The sequence below is a fragment of the Musca domestica genome, unplaced genomic scaffold, assembly GCF_030504385.1.
Source record: "Musca domestica strain aabys unplaced genomic scaffold, Musca_domestica.polishedcontigs.V.1.1 25, whole genome shotgun sequence".
In the NCBI taxonomy this organism is placed as follows: Eukaryota; Metazoa; Arthropoda; class Insecta; order Diptera; family Muscidae; genus Musca; species Musca domestica.
The window spans coordinates 9,235,253-9,257,890 of NW_026712277.1; the positions used below are offsets into that span (position 1 = coordinate 9,235,253).

Here is a 22,638-nt window from a genome sequence, read left to right on the forward strand (position 1 = left end):
AATTATATTCTTGCCCAGAACAGGAAAGGAACACATACACACACCCAAAACCCATGTATTATAATTTTTTTGTTTGTATGTATGTAAATGTTAATGGCTTTATGTATGTTTTTGGTATTTTATTTAATAAATCGAAAGTAAAGAATAATTTTGATTTTTTTTTTCAATTTTTGCAAATTTTTCCATTCGAATAGTTGGCGATGTCGCCGTGCGGACAAGGCCTATATTTGTATAACGTAGCAAGCTTCCAAATTTGCTGTTGACATTCATTCATGAATGGCTGCTGATGATGATGACAGTTAACTTAAATTTGGAGAACAAGCAAATACTACTACACCCAGCCAAACCAAAAACCAACTTCAATCACCATAATCGTTGTCGTTATTGTTTTTGTTGTTGTCATTATCATCATAACTGTCATATTGCCGTGATTTTATTATCAAAAAATAACAAAAACAAAACTTGTTGATTTAGTTGATTTCTATATTGACATAACCCACCATCCAGCCAACCAGGCAGCCAGCTAGCAATCGCGTGTTGTAGGCTGCCAGAACAATTGGTATTGTTAAACCAAAAACCAAACCCACCACTACCCACCATCATATCAACCAAAATGTCTAAATTGATTGGTTATTTTTGCAACGCCCGCCAGCCAGCCCGCCCGCCACCATAACCACAAATCAATTTCAATAAAATATTCAAAATTTCTTAAATTGGTGCAAATTTATGAAGATATGATTGTATTATTCTGAATTGCTTTTGTTATTCGTGTTTTGTTGTTGTATTATGACAAAACTACAAATTGGATAAACGATAATTTTATTGTGCGACATAAACACGAACATTGAAAGATAGACAACAAATAAATATGTTTATTATAATTTTATAAAACCAAAAAAACAAGAGTAAGAGGACAATTCAGGTGCGAGTAGGATTAAGCAGAGCTGATATTGACGTAAATAACGAAGAAATATAATTTCTTAATAAAAAAATAAAGGAAATTTTCAAAATTTCCATAACACAAGATTTGATGTTTCGCCAGGCATCTATATCATACAAAAGATCAAAGGTTATGTCATGTTCAGATGGGGATTAACATCATGTTTCTATATTGATAGAAGTTGAAAAGTAGATTTCTATATGTTTCTATATGCGGCACGAATTGAAGATTGTTATCGGAAAATAATTCCGAGGGAGAAATAGGAGCCAGCAATTTGATTGGTTTGTACATCAATACATGGTATTTTCCAACATCCAACACGAATTCTAATATTGAAAATTAGTTGGTTTTTATAAAAAAAAAAACAAAAGCACTTCATAATTGTACCAATTTCCACAACAAATAGGGTACACAAGGTACGAAAACTTCTCAGGTGCGAGTAGGATTAGGGCAAACAAGGTACAAAAAAGTCTTCCTTCAGCAATTGTTTTGATATATATTTTTCAACAATATTTACAAATTTCAATAATTTTTCATTCAAAATTTTCAATTCCAGAATTGGTTTGACAGTTCATTGTCCCTGCAGCTGTGTCGACGCGACTACCTTTTTTCTTCTATCATGCAAAAGATCAACAATTATGTAGTGTTCAGACTGGGCCCAACATTTTACATTGGTAGAAGAATAAAGGAAAGTGCATCAACGCTTGGGAACATTAATATGACAAAAATTTTCAAAATGTTTTTACAAAAATAGGTTGATTTTTATATGTTTTCTTATACCACACAAATCGGAGTTTTTATGATATGCATTTTTACAAATTTCAATAATTTTTCATTCCAATTTTTCAATTTCAAAATTGGTTTGACAGTTCATTGTCAGCTGGCAGCTATGTAGATTCGACGACCTTTATTCTTCTACCATTACATTTATTTTCTTTTAGGCTATATTCATTATCACAAACATAAACAAATTTTAGGGTTTTGTTTATACTGTCAAATTAATCAAGATTAAGTGTTAAATTTAAAGATAGATAAAATTTGGGAGAACAAATTTAGTTCAAATATTTGCCCAGTGTGAACGTTTGCCTTAAGGCTTATACCCCCTTCTCAGTTGTGTAAACACAGGGCAAGCTCAGAATTACAGCTTCACAATCTGAACGTATTTTAAATAATTGCAAATGTTTTTTTAAATCTATTTTGGTTACTATAATATTTCATGATGTATGCATATCCAAAAATATTTATATCCGGTTCAACTTTTCCATCTATTTATGATATTCAAAAAACAAAAATCCCGTAATTCATACATCACAAAACAATTTTTTTTTCTTTTAAGTTGCGTATGATTTAAAAATAGAAATCCATACAAAATTCCAGAAATTTGAATAATTCTGCCCACCTACGGATAACATCTGTGTAGGCTCAGAATTATTAATTATTTACGAGCTGACAAATTAAGAGTGTATCATTTAATAAAAAAAACAAACACACAACGCAACCACAAATCATGGCGTATGAAGCATGACATTCAAAATAATGACAAGAAAGCTTATTAAAGTAAACAATAAACATGTCATTGGGCATTTTTTTTAATCCGCACTGAACAATCAGTTTCAAAAGCAATTAGCGTTAACATCATATGCATGAATTATAGAATACAAATATATCAATATTTTTTGAAAAGAAATTCCTAAGACATAGTTTAGAAAGGGGGGTACTAACTTTTATAAGAAATAGAGAATAAGGTTTTGAAAGGAGAAAAAGTAATGTCTAATTATTAAAATACAAATAGAAAATTTAATTCCTCCTTAAATTTATTCACAGTTATTGCTCCTGGTTACAATTTCTCCTTCGAACAGTTGCGTGTTTCTAGTTGTTGTTTCATACTTTTATGGGTTGTTTATTAATCAACAACAAAGGAAGAGTATATTGCAGAACTTTAATGAATGAAGCGTTGAAAGCTAATAAGTATGTGTGTATTAGATAACCATACAAACGAAAGCCGTGGCATATTAACTCTTTTATATTCTCTAATACACTGTAGGATCATCTTTCAACCTATGGTTTCAAAAGATTTGCAATCTAAACCTAAGGCAGGTAATGTTATAGACACGTCCACATTTCTAGATGACCATGGTTTCTAAGGTAGGTGCTATTTTTGGGTTTAAAACTGGAAACTATTCGTCTTTTTTTGAGCAGAATATTCAACTGCCCCATAAATTGTCTACTTCACTAATTAATGGTTAAGTTAAGCCCCCCCTTGAATGTTGTGAAGAACTTTAATAATTATTCAACAATTAAAACTTAATTCAAATTAATCAAAGAAAACATACGACGAGCCTTCATTAAACAAACTATCACAACAATCAAACTACAGGAAGAACAACAAATATTATCACAACAACATTATTATTCCATATTTGCATGTCACAACACAAACTCCCATTAGTTTCGCCAATAAAATTTCCAAACTAACCCCCCACCACCCACTCCCCGCAAACAACAAAATGCGGAAATTTACGAAAAACTGTCGAACAAACGATAAAAGTAAACATTGCTTTCAGTTGCATTTCAATGTTCCGTCATGACATTAGACACAACGGAAACGGATATTAGTGAAGTGTAAAAACAAGAATCACAAAAATCGAAAGAACGGAAAATCCAACAACAAAATGCCGCGCAAAAAACCTAAAGTGGATACAATTGAAGAAATCGAACAGAATATTAAGCTATTTTGTGATCAATCGAAAAATCACATGAAATCGAGAGAATATGAAAAGGCATTGATAGGCTATAATCAGGTAAAATTTATATGAATGTAAAGAGTTTTAACTCTCTCTCTTCAAAACAAAAGGTTGTTTTAAATTAAAAATAAAACATGAAAGAAATGTGAAAAATGTGTAAGATTCATCAATGAGCAAAAATAGAAGGAGAACTTAAAATTAAAAAAAAAATAAATCAGACCAAAAGGCTCCCCACTCACCATAAATCTTGCCTTACAACCGATGATTGCCTAACGATTTGCCTGAATAGTGTGTGACAAAATCTTCAATTCCTATATACAAATTTTAAATTTTTACCAAAAATATTTTTAATGCAATTTTTATGCGCAAACAGCCATTGCAATCAATGTTCAAAAATTTGTTATTGATAACATTAAAAAAAGAAATTCATTTTTCGGATTGAATGCATTTCATTTTCAAAATTAAAAATATTAAATGAAATATATTATAGAATCCAACAGTTATCATTTCACAGTGAGTAGCACAGAAGCCGAGTTACCATTACCATGTTGTTTCGTGTTGCCAACCATTGAGAAATACGTAGCACAGACACAAATGAATAGTGGCGACTCTCACCTCTCTACAGGGATGGACATTTCTCTTAACGGAAAACTAAATCTTATTAACTTTATTTTAGTTTAAGGTCAATTGAAAAACATCAGTGTTTTATTTTTATAATTTTGATTTTTATTTTCCGATATTTCGACTGTCTTCGACAGTCATCTTCAGGGAAAAAATTTTTATTGAGAAAAGCAACAGACGGTGAAACAAGACTGATGTTTTTCAATTGACCTTAAGCCAAAATAAAGTTAATAAGAAACAATATACAGGTCAACAATAAAAAACAACAACAGGAAAACTAAATCATTTAAAATATTTAAATGAGATTCATTTAGAAATCTAAGTAATTCTGGATGTTATTGTGTTTTCTAGCCTCTAAGAATCTAAACAGGTAAAATATATTTTCTTCACTATCATTTATAAGAATATTAATATAATTAATAAAAAAAACTCTTATTGGAGAGAGGGACCATGTGTTGTTCAATTTGCCTTAGATTTTGCATATCAACGGTGAGCGACATATAAGAAAACGCCAATCAAGAGAGATGCCAAAATTAACGTTTTCGCGCTTTTTGTTTACTTCTGCAGTATTTTCCCCTTCCAAAATTAGTTTCTGCGGTTCTCTTCTGTGAAATTAAAAAAAATGGAAAAAATGGGAATCAAAGTGAGTACACCGACCTTCCCAATTGACCTATAAAAAAATACATTATTTTGAATTTATTGCGGCCTCAGCAAATCAAAAATTATTTTGTTTGGAAAAACAAAACAATATTTTTAACATTCCACCACCCACCACCCAAATTGTCTTTCATAAAAATGTTTAGTCAAAGAGATATGTTCTTTGTGTTTCCACAAATTCCATAATGTCCAAATTAAAATCTCTTAACTCATTTTGCATTTTACCCACCACAAATATAAAAAACACATAAGACATTCCATTTCAAACAACGAAAAGGTGTCATGTGTGGTTTTATATCGATGATTCTTATTCTATCAATATTGCAAATAGTTTGGTAGCCAAGCAACCTATTTATAACAGAAAAGTAGTTGATTGAACAAAATACAAAGCAGATTGAAGATTTTAATTTTAACACCTTCAGCCGTAGCAAAATTCATTGAAAATGTCGAAAGTTTTAAAAGACTTTTTCGATATTGACAAAGAGCAAGAGTTACTACAAAGTTTTACTCGTCTAGGAGTTCCTTCTGATGATGATGTCAACGAAGAGGCCACAAAGGAAAAAAAGAGCCGAATTGTGGCCATTAAAGTCAAGGCAGCCAGCCGGGATACTCGCCGAAAACAATCTGTGAAATTTAATGATGACACCGATGGCCCTGTAAAGGGCCAACATCAACGCATGAATCGCATTGAGGCCGAGCTAAGGGCTGCCCGCAAACGTAATGAGGAACTTATGCAAAAACGTAAAAAGCCCAAGGAGAATTTCGTTGATTTCTATACGGACAAGGACAGGGCAGCAGCTGTTAGCGCTGGGGCATTCGATATTAAACAAAGTTTGCAAATAAAACAAAAACAGGATCGAAGCGAATCTTTGATGATACCTGATGAGGGTGATATCAATTCAATTATTGCCTTGGGTTTGAAGGAAATTAAAAATGCCAATCCTGAAAATGCCATACATTTCTTTTCCAAGGTTGTTTGTAAGGGGTGGGGGAGGGGGTCACATTCAAATTCACAATAATGTTTTGTGTTTGTTTTTATTTTCAGGCTCTGGAACTCAACAGCACCGATATTAATGCCTTGGTCTCTCGCAGCAAGTGTTATCTACTTCTGGGGGAGGCATCCAAGGCCCTGCTGGATGCCGAAACAGCCTTGAATGAAGATAAAAATAATATACGAGCTATCTATCAAAAAGCTGAGGCCTTGTATTATTTGGGACAATTCGAACAGAGTCTTATGTACTTCCATAGGGGCGCCCGAGCCCGACCAGAATTGAATTCCTTTCGTTTGGGGGTGCAAAAAACCCAAGAAGCTATTGAGAATACAATTGGCGTTAAGAATAACAACAACAAACCCAGTACCAGTAAAGCTAAAAAATCCAACGATAATACCCCCAAATCCCAGATGAATAGCAGTAGTGCAAGACCTATCAGGGCAAAGCCCACCAAGTTGGAATTGGAACGTCGAAATGCCCGAAAACTTTTGGGTGAATTGTGTGTGGATAAAGAATATCTGGAAAATCTATTAAAACATCCCGATCTGATAAGAGCCGATACGAATACTGAGAATATTTCAACCTATGCCAAGGAGGCGGTGGATTTCCTAAACAAACGTCAGGAGTTTTGGCGGCAACAGAGACCGTGCAATGCCTTGCCGAATCAAAAGAATTTGCCAATGGATGCAATGCCAAGATGGTTTTAAAGTTATCGCAGGGTTGTTTCTCTGTATGTGTGTGTTTATTAGTTTGTTTGTTTTTATTATTCGTTTTATTGATTGCTGTTATATAATTTATAAGTTTATATATAGTAGATGTATTTGTATTTAGCATTTTAACATTTATTACATACTGCATTTTGTTGATTAAGGAGTGAGTGTTTTTTTCTTATATCCGTTACGACACCAAAATCTATATCTGTGTTAACCATATACATTAAATACATAAATATAACATGATAACATATGTATTAGCCATTCGCTTTTATTGCAATAATAATCGTAATAATAATAATAATAATGTTCCTACATAATTCGTAATATAATTAATGGTTTGTTTGTTTAATCAGTTGTAATAATTATTATTATTATTTGTGTTATTTGAATATTATTATTAATTATTATATAGAGTGTTCATCATCAGTGTACTACATTCAACAGACAACTTTAAAATTTCTCAAATAAAACGTTAACGATAGAAATTTCTTTGTTTTTTTTTCAATATTTTTGTTAGGTTTACTTAGGCGAGTTTGTAATTTGAATAGTTTGTTTGGTTTTTTGTGACGAATTGATGTGGTAAGTTTGGTAATTTTAATTTTTTTTATAATAAATTTTCACCACTGCAATTTGATAACAAATCTAATAGATCATTTGATGATATATAATAGGAGCGGTGTATGTGGGTACTACAATGAATAAAAAAGGGGAATAAAAGAGCCAACTAAAGAGAAATGTTGAGATTCAAAATGCTGTGAATCCAGTCGAATTGGGTCGACAGCAATGTGATCCATATATTTATGTTTTCATTTTGTTTCAGGTTCTATTTTTTATACCCACCACCGTAGTGGTAAATTAAGTCTGTCATTCCGTTTGTAACACTTTATATATTTTGGAGCAGCAAAAAATTATATGTCGGTTTAGCGATGTCCGTCTGTGAAAATCACTTTGGCTTCCGAACGAAATTAAGTTATTAACCTATTTCATTTCGTTCGGAAGCCAGAGTGATTTCCACAGACGCACATCGCTAAATCGACATAGAATTTTAAGCTCAAATTATACTTAAATGTATATTATGTCTGCAGAACTTATGGTATTGAAAATGGGCCATGTAGGCCCACGTTTTGATATAGCCCCCATATAATGGTACCTCCCTATCTTCGGTATTATGATAATTTTAGCTACATTATTCATCGATTTTTTTCAAATTTCGCATTTGAATATTGTAATGGCTTATGACAAAAGTTGCCTATGCAGGTCCACGTCGTCTTATACAGGGTAAGAAGAAAGGACTGCAACCAACTGCAGACTACTGTCATTTCTAAGCCACTCATCCGACAGCTGACAGTTAAAATTATCCCATTGACAGCTCATTATATTGTTTGCAAGCGAGTATTATCGCGAAAATATTCTGGAGGGTGTATTAAAACCTTAGGCACGCAAATATTGTGGTCGCAGACCTTGGACATTCTAACAGGACTCAGCACCATCGCACTCAGCACGTGCCACCCAAAAATGGTTGCAAAATGAGGTTCCTCGCTTCATTTCCAAAATCTCCGGATACCAATCCATTGGACAATTGTATCTGGAGTATTTTGAAAAGAAACGTTGGCACTAAAAAATACCAAAGTGCACCTAGCACCTCAAGCAAGCGCATATGGTGGAGGGTATTCAAAGTTTGGCCCGGCCGAACTTATAGTTCTTTTGCTTATTTTCTTTTTGGATGTGGGAGCAGGAATGCAATGTAGGATGTAGGATTGATTGAAATTTCTTTGTTCTTGCTTTTAACAAATGTGAATCCATATGGAATATTGCTTTAATTGCTTTTATTACAACTGAGATGCCACGAGTGGTGGAAAATGTACTAAGAAACTTTAAATAAGACAAAGGCGGCCAATTTTACATGAGCCAAGATCAATGCACTTTATTGGAATCGAGACAACATAGCAAAAGCAATCTAAAGCAACAGCAATTATTCATTAATTAGCAAAAATATCTTTCGGCGGCTTCGACGCCTAAAAATATACTCTATCTTTCTCAACAGTCTCCCTTGACCAAAATTGGGTAGATCAGTATCATCAAAGCATATGATGAAGAAAACCATGAATATATTGGCATCAACGGGACCAACAAAACGGGACAAACAATTCGATAACGACTGTAGTGATCCGCGTAAACTACATTACTCGATTACTACAGTACTCGATTTTGACTGCGGTGATTTGGCCCCAGGTCGAAATTTTGTGTAAAAAATTTAACTGCATAGTTTCAGGCTTTTTTCCTGAGAATTTATACTCGGACAATTAGTAACAATGGGGTAAAAAGAGGGGGGAGAAGGCAAAAAAAGAAAGTATATGGAAAAAAGCGTACAAACAAGTATGTGGTGTTAATTTGCAATATGCCAATCATTATTATGTTTTTTCGTTTTGTTTTTAATGCTTACACCTATAATACATCATAAACGACCAATGGAAACTGATCACAGTCCCTGTAAATAACGTAACATTATATTTCCTTGTATTTTAATTTTAAATTTCATTCCATTATAAATATTATTTTGCTTTTTTTATTCCAATTGGACATTTGACTAGTTTTTGTTTATCTTTTATTATAATTGTTACAGCTATTTAATACTTTAGCATAAACTTAATTGTTTAATAGAATATTAGTTTATCTCTTATTTTTGTTTTATATTATATTTTTTTAGATGTAAAACAGCACATACGAGTATGTGTATTAGACGTGAGATGTGATAATTTGTTCTATTCTATGTTACTTTGATTCTTCATCTTCTTCTTCAACAAAAAATAAAAAGAATGTTTGTCTTGTGTAAGCGTATTTAGGTATGAGCTAGTTTTCATCGTCATTTGCACTAGTTTACTTTTTCTTTAAAATTATTTCTGTTTTTTTTTTAGATTGCAATAACATATATTGTGTGTAGTTGTAGTAGTAGTAGTGGTGATGTGTGGTGGTGTGTTTTTTTTTTTTATATTTTTCTGTAAGGAACTCCTGAGGACCCTCATGTTAATTAGTAAGCTATTGACTTGGTAGTTCCTGTGACCATTAAATAGTTAAGTTTAATGTTTGAATTGCAATTGCAAATGGTGTAGGAAGTTTTTTTTATCAAACCTCTTTCAGCTTATCTTCTTGGTGAAGATAATGGAATATTATTTACTTCCTTGGAATGTTTAAATTTTCCTCTCGCTTTTTATATTTGTTGTTATAAGCAAAGGCTCTACTACTTACTGTTTGTTTGTTGTTTGTTTGTTTTGTATATGCAATTTTCACTTAAGTACAACGGCTGGAAATTCAATTGTTGTTCGGTCGATTGGGCAAGGGGGGCGCACCACCTACACGATTTGGAATTGGCGGTGGTCCGCGTCGAACTGGAAGTGGTGGTGGAGGTCCCATCGGTGCATTTGCCGGCAAGGCTGGTGGTCGACGTTGTGGACTTTCGTTGACAATGTCACTGGGCACGGGAGGAAATGGTGGCGGGGGATGCCTAGGTGCTGGTATGTCATCTTGGATCTCCTCATAAATATTGCTATCGTTGTAGGCCGCAGCAGCAACAGCATCCTGCACATCAACCGATGACTGTTTGGATTGACGCGAAGGTGTTGATACGGGTGTTACATTTTTGCTTTGCGTATTACGTGGTGGCGTTGGCGGCAATGAACTGGCATTCGATCCCGTGCCTACGGGTGATGTCTTGCCCGATGAGGAGTGTAGTGGTGAATTTTGTTCCGTTGGCGATTGCGACTTCGAAGAAGATGGAGTATCTACCACCGAATTCACTGGGACTGGTCTTAGTGGTGGTGGCAATTGTGGCGGTTGTTGCGGCTGTGGTGGCATGGGTGGTTTGGCCGGTTTGGGTTGCAACATCTCGGGCACCACACTTATAACACCGGCATGTGGCAAATGTCTTGGTGAATTCTTTGGTGACATTGGTATTGGAGGTCGCGCCGGAGCTGGTCTTGCTGGTGGTTGTTTTGGTCTCTGGGGAATTTCAGGTGTAGCGTTCAACAACGAAGCTTGTTCCTGGGGATTGGCACACAATGGAATGGTATTCGTTGTGCACAACTCTATTTCATTGTCCACGTGACGCATCCAGTCAGGTGACTTCAATTCAAATTTCAAATGTAGACCACAAATGCTGGTTTCTCCCTTGGCCACCACATTCAGGGCCGACTCACCATCGCGAAAGGTTACCCACATGGTATCCTCAACATAACGTACCAATGTCACTTCACCCATCTTCGACAACTCTTGAATTAGGGTAGACATAACATTTTCGTCGTAAATTGTGGGACCTTCATCATCGGCCGAAGGTTCATGAACATGGACCACTATTGTGGAATCTGGAGGACCCAAATCTTTTATGACCTCTTCGAACACTTTCCTTCGGCGTCGCGGATCAATTACAATTACTTCAGCATCGATTATAGCAATTACAGGGCGATGATCACTTTGTTTAAGCTCGGATCTTCCATAATGGATTAGTTTGCCGGGATTCCATTCGGCGGCATTATAATCTGACTCTGCCAAGGCCTTACGTCGGCGCCACAGTACACGATCTGTCCAGGCAGGAGCTCTTTGCTTTTCCGATGTATCGTATTCATCGCTAAACACATCATATTTGTACGTGGGATCGAATGTTATTTCGCCCTCCAGGAAGTCGGTGAATACATTTCCTGTCTCCTGTTCCTTCAGTAATTGATCGTTTTCTAGTACAGTGGCCAAATCACCATTCTTTATGGCCTCCTTTAATTCCTCCTTATCCATATCAATGCGATAGTTGAAATCTCCGCACCAGAATACCCAGTCATGCGATTTCAGAGTACGACCCATGGGGAAAGCCAATTTACGAGTAATTTCCGCATAGTCGGCATTACGTTCGGCCACCTGGCTTTGTCCGGCTGCAAAGTGGGCACACACAAAGCACATTGAGGTGCCGTGGAATACAAAACGTATAGCACATGCTCCCTTATTGCCAGTTGCTCCACCTAAACCTGTCTTCACGCAATCAATGGCCACATCTCGAATATACGAAGCGTGTTCGGGTCGTATGTAGATGTACAGGCAAACGCCCACAAGTTGCTGATAGGTTAACAACACATAGTCATTGTCTCGCGATATGGTTTTTTGTAGTTCTTCGGCCCAGAGTTTGGCATTTTCCGTACTAGCCGCCATAATGTTGCTGGCATTTAAATCGACAATTTCCTCAAAGCCAATGGCAAATATATCAACAGGTTTGCCAGCATTCTCCGATGGATTATTGACATCGACTAATGCTTTTGAGCGTGCTAAGGCGTGACAATCAAGCAGCCAATCTGAAAGGGTGTCCTTAAAGACAATACTGCGAAAATGTTTGCCACCGTTTACGTTGTACGTTCCCACAGCTACGCGCACAGTCTGGGGCTGGACATATTCATTGTAGCGTTTACACATTTCGCGCAAAACCGTAGTGGGGGCATGCAGCATATTGGAAGGCAATAGGATTCTTGCCCGATCGGCCAACTCGGAACTAAGCGTTGAGCCCACCAAAAGTATATCAATGGCTTCCTGTTCAGCGGAAAAAATAAACAAATAATAAAACTCTCGTGGAAATACTTCATTTTCAAGGGTCTTACCTGCTTGGAATTATCCAGTAAATTGTTTTGAATGGTACGGGCAGCTGATCGGGCACCATCCATTAGTTTTGACGAACCCTGAATAGCTCCAGTGCCGGCATAGATTTTACTGACCTCATTGCCATTGTTTATCCACATTTGTTTGAATATCTCCTCGAATCGTGTAAAGTTTTTCTTTTCGCCAAAACCCAAAGCCTCTAGTTGTATATTCAATGTATCCAATCCCAGGAATGTTTGTACACAATTTGTACGATCCAGACAATCTAAACAGTTGGTTCGTATAACTCCGAATTGTTCGCGAACAACTTTTCCGGCGGCAGCATAAAATATGCCATAGTTTATGCCGCAAGCGGTTATACGTTCTTTTAGCTTAGACAGAGCAGCAAAATTTCCACCACGACACTCCTGATGATAATCAAATATGATGTGTGGTACATCCTTATGGGCAGACATTCCATGATGGCGCTGGAATTCATTGCTGAGCATGGCCTCGCCTTCTTTGCTGCCAACCAATGAGGTGCCCAGAAGATTGATAATGGCCTGATAACCATATCGTTGTTTCATCAAAGACATGTGGCGATCAAAAGCAGCCGCCGAGGTCTCAAATCCTCGCGAAAGCTTAACTTTGTGAGAGCCAACTTGAACGCCAGGTTGTTCCCAAAAAAGTGGAACCGAGCCGCGTGTCTGCACATAGCTCGTCACATCATTGTCCACGTAAATAACCTGCTCGGTTTCAATAAAATTTGCCACATGTCCTTCGTCGTTTATGCCTGGCCACCAAACGAACAAGCGCAGTCATCATTAGTTACAAGATATTGGATATTGGAAACATTAATGCCCACTTACCTCTCACATTGAAACGAGTACCAGCTCGTTCGCAGCTTAAACGCGATATTATTGCCGCCCTTGCCTGTTTTGCCCCTATGTAAACAGTTCGCACCTCCACCGAACCACACATCACTTTCAAAAGCCAGGACTGGCAATCAATACTAAAACGTAGCATATGTATGTGCATCATACGATTCCAGAAGAAACGGTTATCAGTTTCGCCCGTTTGGAAGCGTCTCTGGGCACACAGTGTTATGTCAAACTTTGTAGCCCTGGTCGCCGACTGATTCGTATGGGCAAAGTAAAACGTTCCAGAGTTAAGTAATTTCCGCACCTCCGAAATCCGATCTTCATTTGGAGCAGCATTTTGTAACGATACAAACTGCGTCTGTTGTATGCGAAACACTTCCACGTCTCCAATCTTACCCATCGAGACACAGCCAGTGACCAGAACTAAAAACAACAGAGTGCTCTCGCCAGCATTCAGCTGAAGCACGCCGAGGCAACCATAGGCATCGCACACTTTTGTGTATTGTTTGCGAATTATCTCCGACTCTTGGGACGACAACAGGGCAACGGCATGTGACTCAAAGAGGATGCTTTCGTTTTTATTGCGATACTCCATCAGAACGCTATGCGGCGATGGAGCTATGGATTTTTCCAAAACCCGAATCACTTTTGACATTGCCATGATGAAAACCAAAGTTTATTTTCAATAGCTGATGCACAAAGCAGATAATAATAAAATTGAAACTTGGCAAGATTGCAATTTCCTTTGTTCGTAATTCGGCAATTGATGCTTTACTTTTTCATCTACAACGAGAAAAATAAGAAAAACAATTGGGATTTGTTTTTTTTTTTCCTTCAGGCATTGCAAGTAATAACAGGAAATGTCAAGGTTTTCATCAAGATGGTTTTGCTAAATCAATAAATTACATCGCTACCCAACTTACTTCAATCGGCATTGCATATCATGCAGAAAATAATTCCTGCACAAAGTTTTTCTCTTATTTTCTTCTTGTTTTGTTACTGCTGATATCGCTCGCCGCGTTGAGAAGTCGAGTTAATGTATACTTTTCAAGAAATGAAAAAATTAAAACTTTGCTTTGCTTTTGAAGACTGACTGAACTGACACCCACAAATTCCCTTTTGTAATTTTTTTATGTATTTAACATCCGATCAAATTTAAAAACGTTCCACATACTACGAACGAATATGAGGGATAGTAGAAAACAGCCGATGGTATATATTTGTTTAGAATGTGCAACTAAAAGAGTGATGAAAAAAGAAAGAGAGAGAGAGAGTGAGAGAAGGGTTGTCAGCAGTGATGAATAGAGTTGGCAGATGGTACCAAGACTATATAATATTGGTAATATTGAAAACCACTTAAATAATATATATGTTTTCATAATCCTAACTTAAATTGTTTCATCTTAAAATACGGATCTAGTGACATTTCTCCGACTGTTTTAAGATGTCCGGCTGTGATTACATTTGCAGTACAAAAGTATTCACTTTACCCCTATGATCCTAAGCCGGAATTCAAAAGAATACATATGTGAATGATTAATTTAAAGACACAACTTTTTCACTTCCTCTCTCTCTACTCCTTTTGATATTCCTATTTGCAGTTACCTATATTTTTTGTATAGAAAATATCTTATAAAGAACACATCAATTGCAATATTCAATCCTTTATTGTTTGTAGACATTCCAATTAAGAAATACGACAGTAAGATTTGTAAAAAAATAAATGGTGATTTCATTTTCATACAACAAACTCAAATTAATAACTTCTCCTTAAAAACGCAATTAGTTTAATTCTGAACTAAGAAGAACCCCTGAACCAATACATAAGATTATAATAATATGAAATAAACATTTTACAATATAGATATAGGTATATAGAAAAATATGGTTATTTATAAATATAACAAAAATGCGGTTATTTTAACTAATCTTTTGGATAAGGAGGACTGCCGTAGAGACGCCGCTTTTTGAGTGTTGATTTTAGAGGTGTTGCTGAAATAAAGGTCAATTAAAAAACATATAAATATTCATATTTAAGAGAATAACTTACCGTATAAAGAATAAATTGATTCCTTATTATTACTGGGGGTTTCCTTTATGTTAGCCGTATTGTGTTTGTTTTCTTTGTCCTCGATCTGAGGCACAAATTGAACCCAAAACACCCTTGGTATTTTTAATAATTGCAACATAACCGTATATTGGGTATAGACTTCGGTAAAGATGGCATGTTGATCTGGATCGGGAGATGAATAGCCCACTATAGTAGGTCCAAATACCCTGGCGATATTGTCCAACGGCATTAAGACTTCACGGCACTCCGCTATACGTTGAAAATGTAAAATTAAGAATGCCAATGTGTCACGATTCGGTTGGGGCAAAGCATCTATAGCCTTGTATAGATCTTTTTGTATATCCTCCTCGGATGGATTTTGTACGGCATTGCAGAAATCTTTCCACAGATTTGTTGGTATTAGAGGCTCTCTCAGAGAGCGAAGAAAATCTTTGATGCAGCCACACAGAACATGGACCTCAATGTTGGCTAATTGAGGCGGAGACTTGCCCCTTAGGAATCGTTCCTTCAATGCCTTGACTTCTCTTTCAGAACCAGATACACGGTATATACCCACTTCGGTGAGACCCCGAGCTTCTATTTCATTGACACAGTGTACAATAAGAGCCGGGACAAATGGCGCCACAGAAGGTGCATAATCGGCAATATGACCCATTAGACCCTTTATGGTGGGCGTACCTGTAGAAGGAACACAAGAAACTGTAACGGAAGGACGGCAATCGGTGTGGCATCTAATTGGACAATCGCGGCAACGTAGGCCAACCGAACCAAAACGAATTCTAAGGGAAGAAAGAGTTAATCAACCAACTGCTCAGCATATCCAAACTTTCTACTTACTTTCTTGAGCAATGTACACAGGTCTCTCCTCTAATAAAAGTTTTGCTCACGAAATTGTGCGAACGTTTTAAAGTTCCTGTCGATTTTATATTCTGTGCCATTGGAGAGTCTGCACTGTTCACCACACCATGAAAATTGTGTTGCTTTAATGGTGATCTGCATGGTGTAGACGATTGAATTTCTTCAACGGGCGAATCTTCCTTGTGTACTATTACAGGAACTGTTTCTATTGTGGACTCGGCACGTATGGCTCCGCTGCCATCTTGTGGTATAGAAACTTTAGTGGTGGCACAAATACGTTCCGAGCCATTGACGACATCGACCAGATGGTGTTGTTGATTATTGTTAGACTTACTACGCCTTGTAGAACGCCTAACGGGTTGCTGCAGAACTGGAGGGGTGTTAGCATTATCATCGCACAAACGAGTTCTTTTATTACCAAAAGCTGCACCATTATTTGCCGCCGAGTGTCTATTTTTATGCCAAGTTCGAGATGGACGATCGTCCAAGAAATCGTCTTCCGACTGTGTTATAGATAGATCCGACAGAAAACTGCCCGTAGAATTAATTTCGTTGCCATATTTTTCCTCTAAGTTGCGGTTAACAGATTTCCGTTTTCGTGGCAAAGTATGCAGAAACCCCAATTTATCTCTGGTCTCGTTTTTTAGATTATTTTCATGTTGCAATAGGTCAGCCACTGCAACCAGCTTTTTCTCCATTTGATCTCGGTCATATTCAGCTTCTTTGCGCGCCTTACTTTCCATTTCCAACAAACGACGGGCATGAAACAATTTTGTCTCCAAATCTGCCATTGATTGCAACGATGCGTCCAATTCCTTTTGTATGCGTTGTGCTTCTTGGGCCCTAGAAAGGCATTCCAGCTGCATTTTCTTCTGCAGCTGTAGAATTTTCAAGAGCTCTTCCTCGGCTGTGCCTTCGGTTAAGACTTGTATGCAGCGACGCAAGTCGTCGAACGTGGCCAATATTGATAAATTGACGGTACTCATTTTATCTAACAAAAAATATTAAATAGTATTGTTCTTGGCGTCTTTCAATGTTTCTGTGAATACATACCATTTATGATTGGGGTATAGTTTTGTATGGTGAAAATATTCAAAATGTTCAAAAAGTCGGAAAAGCTAATTACTAACACACTTCACCAGCTCTCACAGTTATTTTATTTTATCTGATTTTCTTTGTTTTCACATGTACTCAGGCTTGGTTTCCATTTCCATCAGTAGCAGCACATTTAAAATCGAACCAATTCAAACCGCGCGTCATTCAGGGCTTAGTAGGTCGACTTTGGTCTTGTCAGCGTGAAGTACCAACTACCGGTTATTTGCACTTACTATCCGAAGGAAGAATTCGAAGTACACGTGATGAAAAACAAATTTAACATAAATAAAGATAAAAAATCAAAAAATAAGCATTCTCCCTCTTATAATTACTAAATAATAGTACTTTAGCATACATTTTACCCGATACAAATTCATAAAACAATGTATCGATACTATCGATGTTTATACTCCCATGCTGTGGTGGTAAAGAAATCCGCCGCCGTCGCAACTTTTTCAAATATTTTTTTTACAGCTATTGTACTTATTCGATTTATTGGTGTGTGTATTGGGAAAAGAAGTAGGGCGAAACCATTTAAACATACATATAAAATATTAAATTAATATTTTATATATTTTCTTCTTTGAAATTTCGCTGACGCCGAAACAAATTATTAGGCCCCGCCGTCGATTGTTTTACATCCGACCATCGCCGCCGCTGAGACAATCGTTACGCTTCGTTGTATCTTGTATACTCACAATTTCTTTATTTATAAAGCATAGATTTCAGTAGTCTTTCTTCCCTTATTTTCTTGTTTTATTTTACGTTGGTTCCTTTGTATTCCTTCCTTTCACGAAAAAAAAAATAATGCCCTTAAAAACGAGACGGAAAGTACCCGAACGAATAGGGATACGTTAGTCGACTTTTGACTAATCGACTTTTGGGTGCGAAATAGAACTGGCAAACTATCGATATGCACAACATTCGATATTTTTGACAATAATCTCCATCGTTTACTTGGCGTAAACCATCGATATAAAATAAATCGGTGCGCTTCGTTGTATCTTGTATACTATAATTTCTTTATTTATAAAAAAAAATAATTTTACAGAGTTTAGTCGTTGTTTGGCTAAAGAATTTTCGGGTGATTTGTTATGGATTTTGTGCAAGTAGTCGAAGAAGATGGAGAAGAGCCCATAGAATTGCCCATAGAGCCGGATAAAAACTTGCTCTTGTCAACACTGCAATCAACATTTCCAGGTGCAAGCGGCCTGAAGTTTCTTAATGAAGAAACCAAATGTTTTCGTGGGATTCGTTTGAACGATGGCAAATTATATCCGCCAAGTGAAAGTGGTTGGGGCAATCATGTCTATCATTGTGTCTTTCCCAAAGGTGAGGAAAATGAGTTTCTCATCGCCGGATTTTGGTGAACAATAGATCACTCTTTTGTTTTTCAGAAAACAAGCGTAAAAGCGATGACCAATTGGAAAACTCCACAGCCAAAACAAAACGTATGGAATCACGGGCACGTTGTACCGATTTAATTGTCCTTGGCTTACCTTGGAAAACTACGGAAGAAAGTCTTCGGGCATATTTTGAGACGTTTGGAGAGGTTCTAATGGCACAGATAAAAAAGGATGTGCATTCAGGTCAATCGAAAGGATTTGGTTTTGTGCGGTTCGGTTCATATGATGTACAGGCAAGAGTTCTGTCTAATAGGCATTCAATTGACGGGCGCTGGTGTGAAGTGAAAGTTCCAAATTCCAAGGTAAACATAAAATATAACAAAATTTCTTAATCAGTTCTCATGACATGTTTCTATTTAGGGTGCGCCAAATCAAATTCCTTGCAAAGTTTTTGTTGGTCGTTGTACAGAGGACATTACGGCAGAGGACTTGAAAGAGTATTTTTCCAAGTTTGGCGAAGTTACAGATGTGTTTATACCCAGACCTTTCAGAGCATTTAGTTTCGTTACATTTTTGGATCCAGAAGTTGCGGCGTCTTTGTGCGGAGAGGATCACATAGTGAAAGGTAGTTATTATTTTTTTATTAGGGAAGGAAAATTAATTAAACCTTTTTTTAGGAGTGTCATTACATGTTTCAAGTGCTGCTCCTAAATATGAACACCATCGAAATTCTTATCATAATGCTAATAATGGCGGAAGAAATTCTCATCATAATAGTCATAACGAGAATCCACATGGTGGCCTCTTCAAATCAAAAGGTCCTACAATGCACAACAGTAGCGGAAATTATTATGCCAATACAGCTCCTCCACCTAACGAAGGAGGTTCAGCAATGTTAGGTGGAGGTAACAATACAGGTGGGGCGCCTGTTAATCGGGAAAATACTTATCCTCGAGGTAATCGAGGAAACTACATGATGACACAACAACCGCCAGCGGCAAACACAAATAACAGCAGCAGTAATTTCAATAGCAGTCAAAACCGACCCCTGGACATGCATATGCAGACATTGGGCATCAACCCCCCTCCAGGCCCTAATTCCACTCAAAATATGGGTATGGGTCTTAATCTCAACTCCTTGCCCATGAACACGGCAATATTGGCTGCTGCTCTAAATCAGTTCGGTTTATTGGGAAATCCGGAACAGGTAGATGCATAATTTACCAATTATATCATATGTCCTTTTGATTATCTCTCTCTCTCTCTTCTCAAAACAGAGTGGCAACTTCCTTTCTTGGATGGCTCATTCTAGCAATTCAAATAACATGCTCGCAAACAATCCGGGGAATAGGGGACCAAATAGCGTCAATTCCGGTGCAAATACAGCGAACCAGCCTACAGAAGCAACAAACTGTAATAATACTGTACAAGTAATTTTGTAATGCATCCCACTTGAATTGGTCTTTTCATTTGTCTTTTTTACCCAGAATCCACCATCCCAGCCGAACAATGGAAAATATGGAATGTGGTCTCCAAAATGACTGTAACATTTTAGGTATTCAAATATAGTCATTAAAATGTCGATCGCCGGAAAGGGAACTCTATGCAAAATTGATGCCAGCAGAAACCAGTTGATATCTGTGGCGAAAGCAATTATGTCGACATGCTAATTAGAATATTAAGAAAGTAATTTTCGTTTTAAAGTTGAGCGTATGTAAACTATATACACACACATATATATTCATAGTCATCTTATGATAAACCCTATTAATGTTTGAGTATAAAAACAGACACCAACTTGACAAGAATATATTTAAAAATCTAATAAAATAACTCAAAATTTAATTAAAACAACTCCCAATTGATGGAAATATTCTACGGATAATTAGAGTCGACTATACATGATTCGTGATCATTGTCTACCCATTCCTATTTGTTGAAGTGATTCGTATTGCCTTGAACTATGAAACAATACCTCGAAACCTACCGAAACTTATTCTCGCACAAAAATTCACTCGAGATCGAATGTCGATCTGCCCCGATGTCAGATACTACACCATGGTGTAGTACATTTGTTTAATAGTCAATCAAAACAATTTTGTTTTATAAGTCAATCCATAATTTTGCTGCCCTTTTTGAGCATTTTTGGCGACATCACTTTCATTTTTATTTAAATAAAAAAAAACAGCTCAGTTGTTGGATCTTTTTTATACCCTATGGACACTTAAAAATGAATACAATTATGGAGCATTACAGAAGAGCTTTATTCTTAGATCGTATCTGTAGTTTCTAAATCCAAGTCAAAACAAATCCGAAGGGGTTTCTATTCCCATTTGAAATATAAAAGCACAAAAGTTCTATGTGAAAAAAGTTTATTTTCCATGTTTATATTACGCTTGTAAAGGTAATAAAAACTATGACTTAACAATACGCCACTTATTTCTTGCTATTCAGAATGATACCATCGTATTTCTGTTGGAACCACTTCATGGCATCTTCTTTGGTGAGGCGATGAGGGAAACCAACTGTGCCGGCCTTGCGCTTTCTGTGGGCAACGTTGTAACCTAGAAACAGAAGAAAATAATTCGTTAATACCAATATTGTCAAATTAATTGATGTCAAAGAAAACAAATTAAAATCGTTTTTTATTTCGTTGGATAACTTGTGGAAAGAAACACCGTGCACATTCAAACATGATATGTTTGTATACACATTGAGCGCCTCTGCCTTACAATGTAATTTTTATGCGCACATTGACTGAGTGTTTACAGAATGGATATATTCCACAATAAAGTGAATATTTTGAAAACACCTAATTAAGTGCGGGTTGTAATCACAATTGTTTGTTTTTTTTTTTCAAAATGTGGATATTATACCTGGGCGACCGAGCACAACGTAGAAATCCAAACCATAAATACCGATGGATGGATCGTATTTGATGCCCAAATCAATGTGTTCCTGAATACCGAAACCGAAGTTGCCGGTGGCGGAGAAATTGTCACGTCTCAACTCGTATTCACGAACCTTAAGGCCCTTTTCCAAGATTTCTTCAGCCTTGGCACCGCGGACTGTGCAGTGGACGGCAATCTTTTCATTACGACGAATACCGAATGAACGCACGGTGTAACGGGCTTTGGAGAAAACGGGCTGTTGGCCAGTCAATTGTTCAAGCACCTACAAAAAATTAAAACACATTTATTTAGAAACGCCACACACATGCATTGAACAACAACACTATCATACCTTAGCGGCACGGGTCAATCTATCACCAGATTCACCGACACAAATATTCAAGCACAACTTTCTGATGTGCAGATCGCGCATAGGGTTCTTAGCGGGATCTCTCTTGATCTTCTTTCCACTGTCTTTAGCGGCCTACAAAACACAGAAATTATGTCACATATTTTAAATCAATTCCATATTCAGCAAATTTTAACTTAAAAAAATAAAGCACAACACGCACCGTCATATTGAAATCGGAAAAGGAAAAGAAAGAAAATCTTTACCACGCCAGTTACTGTTCAGCTATCTGTCAAATAGTCAATTATTCTTCAGTGGAATGTCAAATGGAAACAAATGTGGCCACATTTTATTGAGTGATTTTTTGGCATGAAATGTCGTACAACATGTTTGTTAGTCCCTTTGTTTCATACAGTTAAGGCCACATTTACAAAGAAGATATCAATATTTTGTATATTTAAGCTTAAATTAATATTGATTGGGGATTTAATATCATTAGATTTTTAATAAAAACATGTTGAATGCTATTTCTTTTGTTTTGACATTGTGATATTTTTACCTCTTCCGGCGTATAGATATTTGAATGAATTATTATTTATTAACAATATAGTATAGATATAAACTGCAATAAGTCCCAGTCCACACACGGATAATTTAATGAAATAAATGATATGTATTATTAGGCGAAGAAGTCGATGCTTCATGACATTTATTTCAAGCAATTAGTTGTGTGTGGAACCCATGGTACAAGAATATAGGTAGACGCATCGACACAGCTACTCGCACAATGTACTGTCAAACAAAGTTTGAAATTGAAATTGTTGAATGAAAATAATCTCCGAATGATGTCGTATAAGAAAACATATAAAA

General features: G+C 36.5%; 5 protein-coding genes across 8 annotated transcripts; 2 read left to right on the forward strand and 3 right to left on the reverse strand.

Moving 5' to 3' along the window:
* The first annotated feature begins 3,507 nt into the window (after nt 1-3,507).
* LOC101888145 (outer dynein arm-docking complex subunit 4) lies at nt 3,508-6,922 on the forward strand. 2 transcript variants are annotated; one of them, XM_059123549.1, is made up of 2 exons: nt 3,508-3,741; nt 6,008-6,916. In XM_059123549.1, the coding sequence occupies exons 1-2, from the start codon at nt 3,613-3,615 to the stop codon at nt 6,659-6,661; spliced, it is 783 nt and encodes a 260-aa protein (XP_058979532.1). In that variant the 5' UTR covers nt 3,508-3,612; the 3' UTR covers nt 6,662-6,916. The 2 variants fall into 2 exon arrangements, with proteins under 2 accessions (XP_058979532.1, XP_005187442.2); XM_005187385.4 differs by lacking the exon at nt 3,508-3,741 and adding an exon at nt 5,224-5,933 and having other exon boundaries at nt 6,008-6,922.
* A 2,298-nt stretch (nt 6,923-9,220) lies between these two features.
* Nucleotides 9,221-14,319, reverse strand: LOC101898444 (synaptojanin-1). Its single transcript, XM_005187360.4, has 4 exons — nt 14,082-14,319; nt 13,147-13,941; nt 12,301-13,070; nt 9,221-12,232 (listed from the first exon to the last, which is right to left on the reverse strand). Exons 2-4 carry the CDS (start codon nt 13,817-13,819, stop codon nt 9,980-9,982), a joined length of 3,696 nt encoding a protein of 1,231 aa, XP_005187417.2. The 5' UTR covers nt 13,820-13,941; nt 14,082-14,319; the 3' UTR covers nt 9,221-9,979.
* A 531-nt stretch (nt 14,320-14,850) lies between these two features.
* Nucleotides 14,851-18,024, reverse strand: LOC101888318 (rac GTPase-activating protein 1). Of its 2 annotated transcripts, XM_011295818.3 has the most exons (6): nt 17,881-18,024; nt 17,141-17,414; nt 16,506-17,078; nt 16,067-16,457; nt 15,209-16,008; nt 14,851-15,150 (listed from the first exon to the last, which is right to left on the reverse strand). In XM_011295818.3, the coding sequence occupies exons 3-6, from the start codon at nt 17,071-17,073 to the stop codon at nt 15,083-15,085; spliced, it is 1,827 nt and encodes a 608-aa protein (XP_011294120.1). In that variant the 5' UTR covers nt 17,074-17,078; nt 17,141-17,414; nt 17,881-18,024; the 3' UTR covers nt 14,851-15,082. The 2 variants fall into 2 exon arrangements, with proteins under 2 accessions (XP_011294120.1, XP_005187443.1); XM_005187386.4 differs by having other exon boundaries at nt 14,854-15,150; nt 16,067-17,078.
* Nucleotides 18,025-18,148: 124 nt separating this feature from the next.
* On the forward strand, nt 18,149-20,143 carry LOC101898617 (TAR DNA-binding protein 43). 2 transcript variants are annotated; one of them, XM_005187361.4, is made up of 6 exons: nt 18,149-18,514; nt 18,580-18,890; nt 18,949-19,153; nt 19,206-19,735; nt 19,806-19,958; nt 20,016-20,143. In XM_005187361.4, the coding sequence occupies exons 1-6, from the start codon at nt 18,277-18,279 to the stop codon at nt 20,067-20,069; spliced, it is 1,491 nt and encodes a 496-aa protein (XP_005187418.2). In that variant the 5' UTR covers nt 18,149-18,276; the 3' UTR covers nt 20,070-20,143. The 2 variants fall into 2 exon arrangements, with proteins under 2 accessions (XP_005187418.2, XP_005187419.2); XM_005187362.4 differs by having other exon boundaries at nt 19,806-19,941.
* Nucleotides 20,144-20,883: 740 nt separating this feature from the next.
* On the reverse strand, nt 20,884-22,087 carry LOC101898895 (large ribosomal subunit protein uL5). Its single transcript, XM_005187363.4, has 4 exons — nt 21,992-22,087; nt 21,772-21,903; nt 21,405-21,702; nt 20,884-21,092 (listed from the first exon to the last, which is right to left on the reverse strand). The coding sequence occupies exons 1-4, from the start codon at nt 21,995-21,997 to the stop codon at nt 20,965-20,967; spliced, it is 564 nt and encodes a 187-aa protein (XP_005187420.1). The 5' UTR covers nt 21,998-22,087; the 3' UTR covers nt 20,884-20,964.
* Between the last annotated feature and the right edge of the window lie 551 nt (nt 22,088-22,638).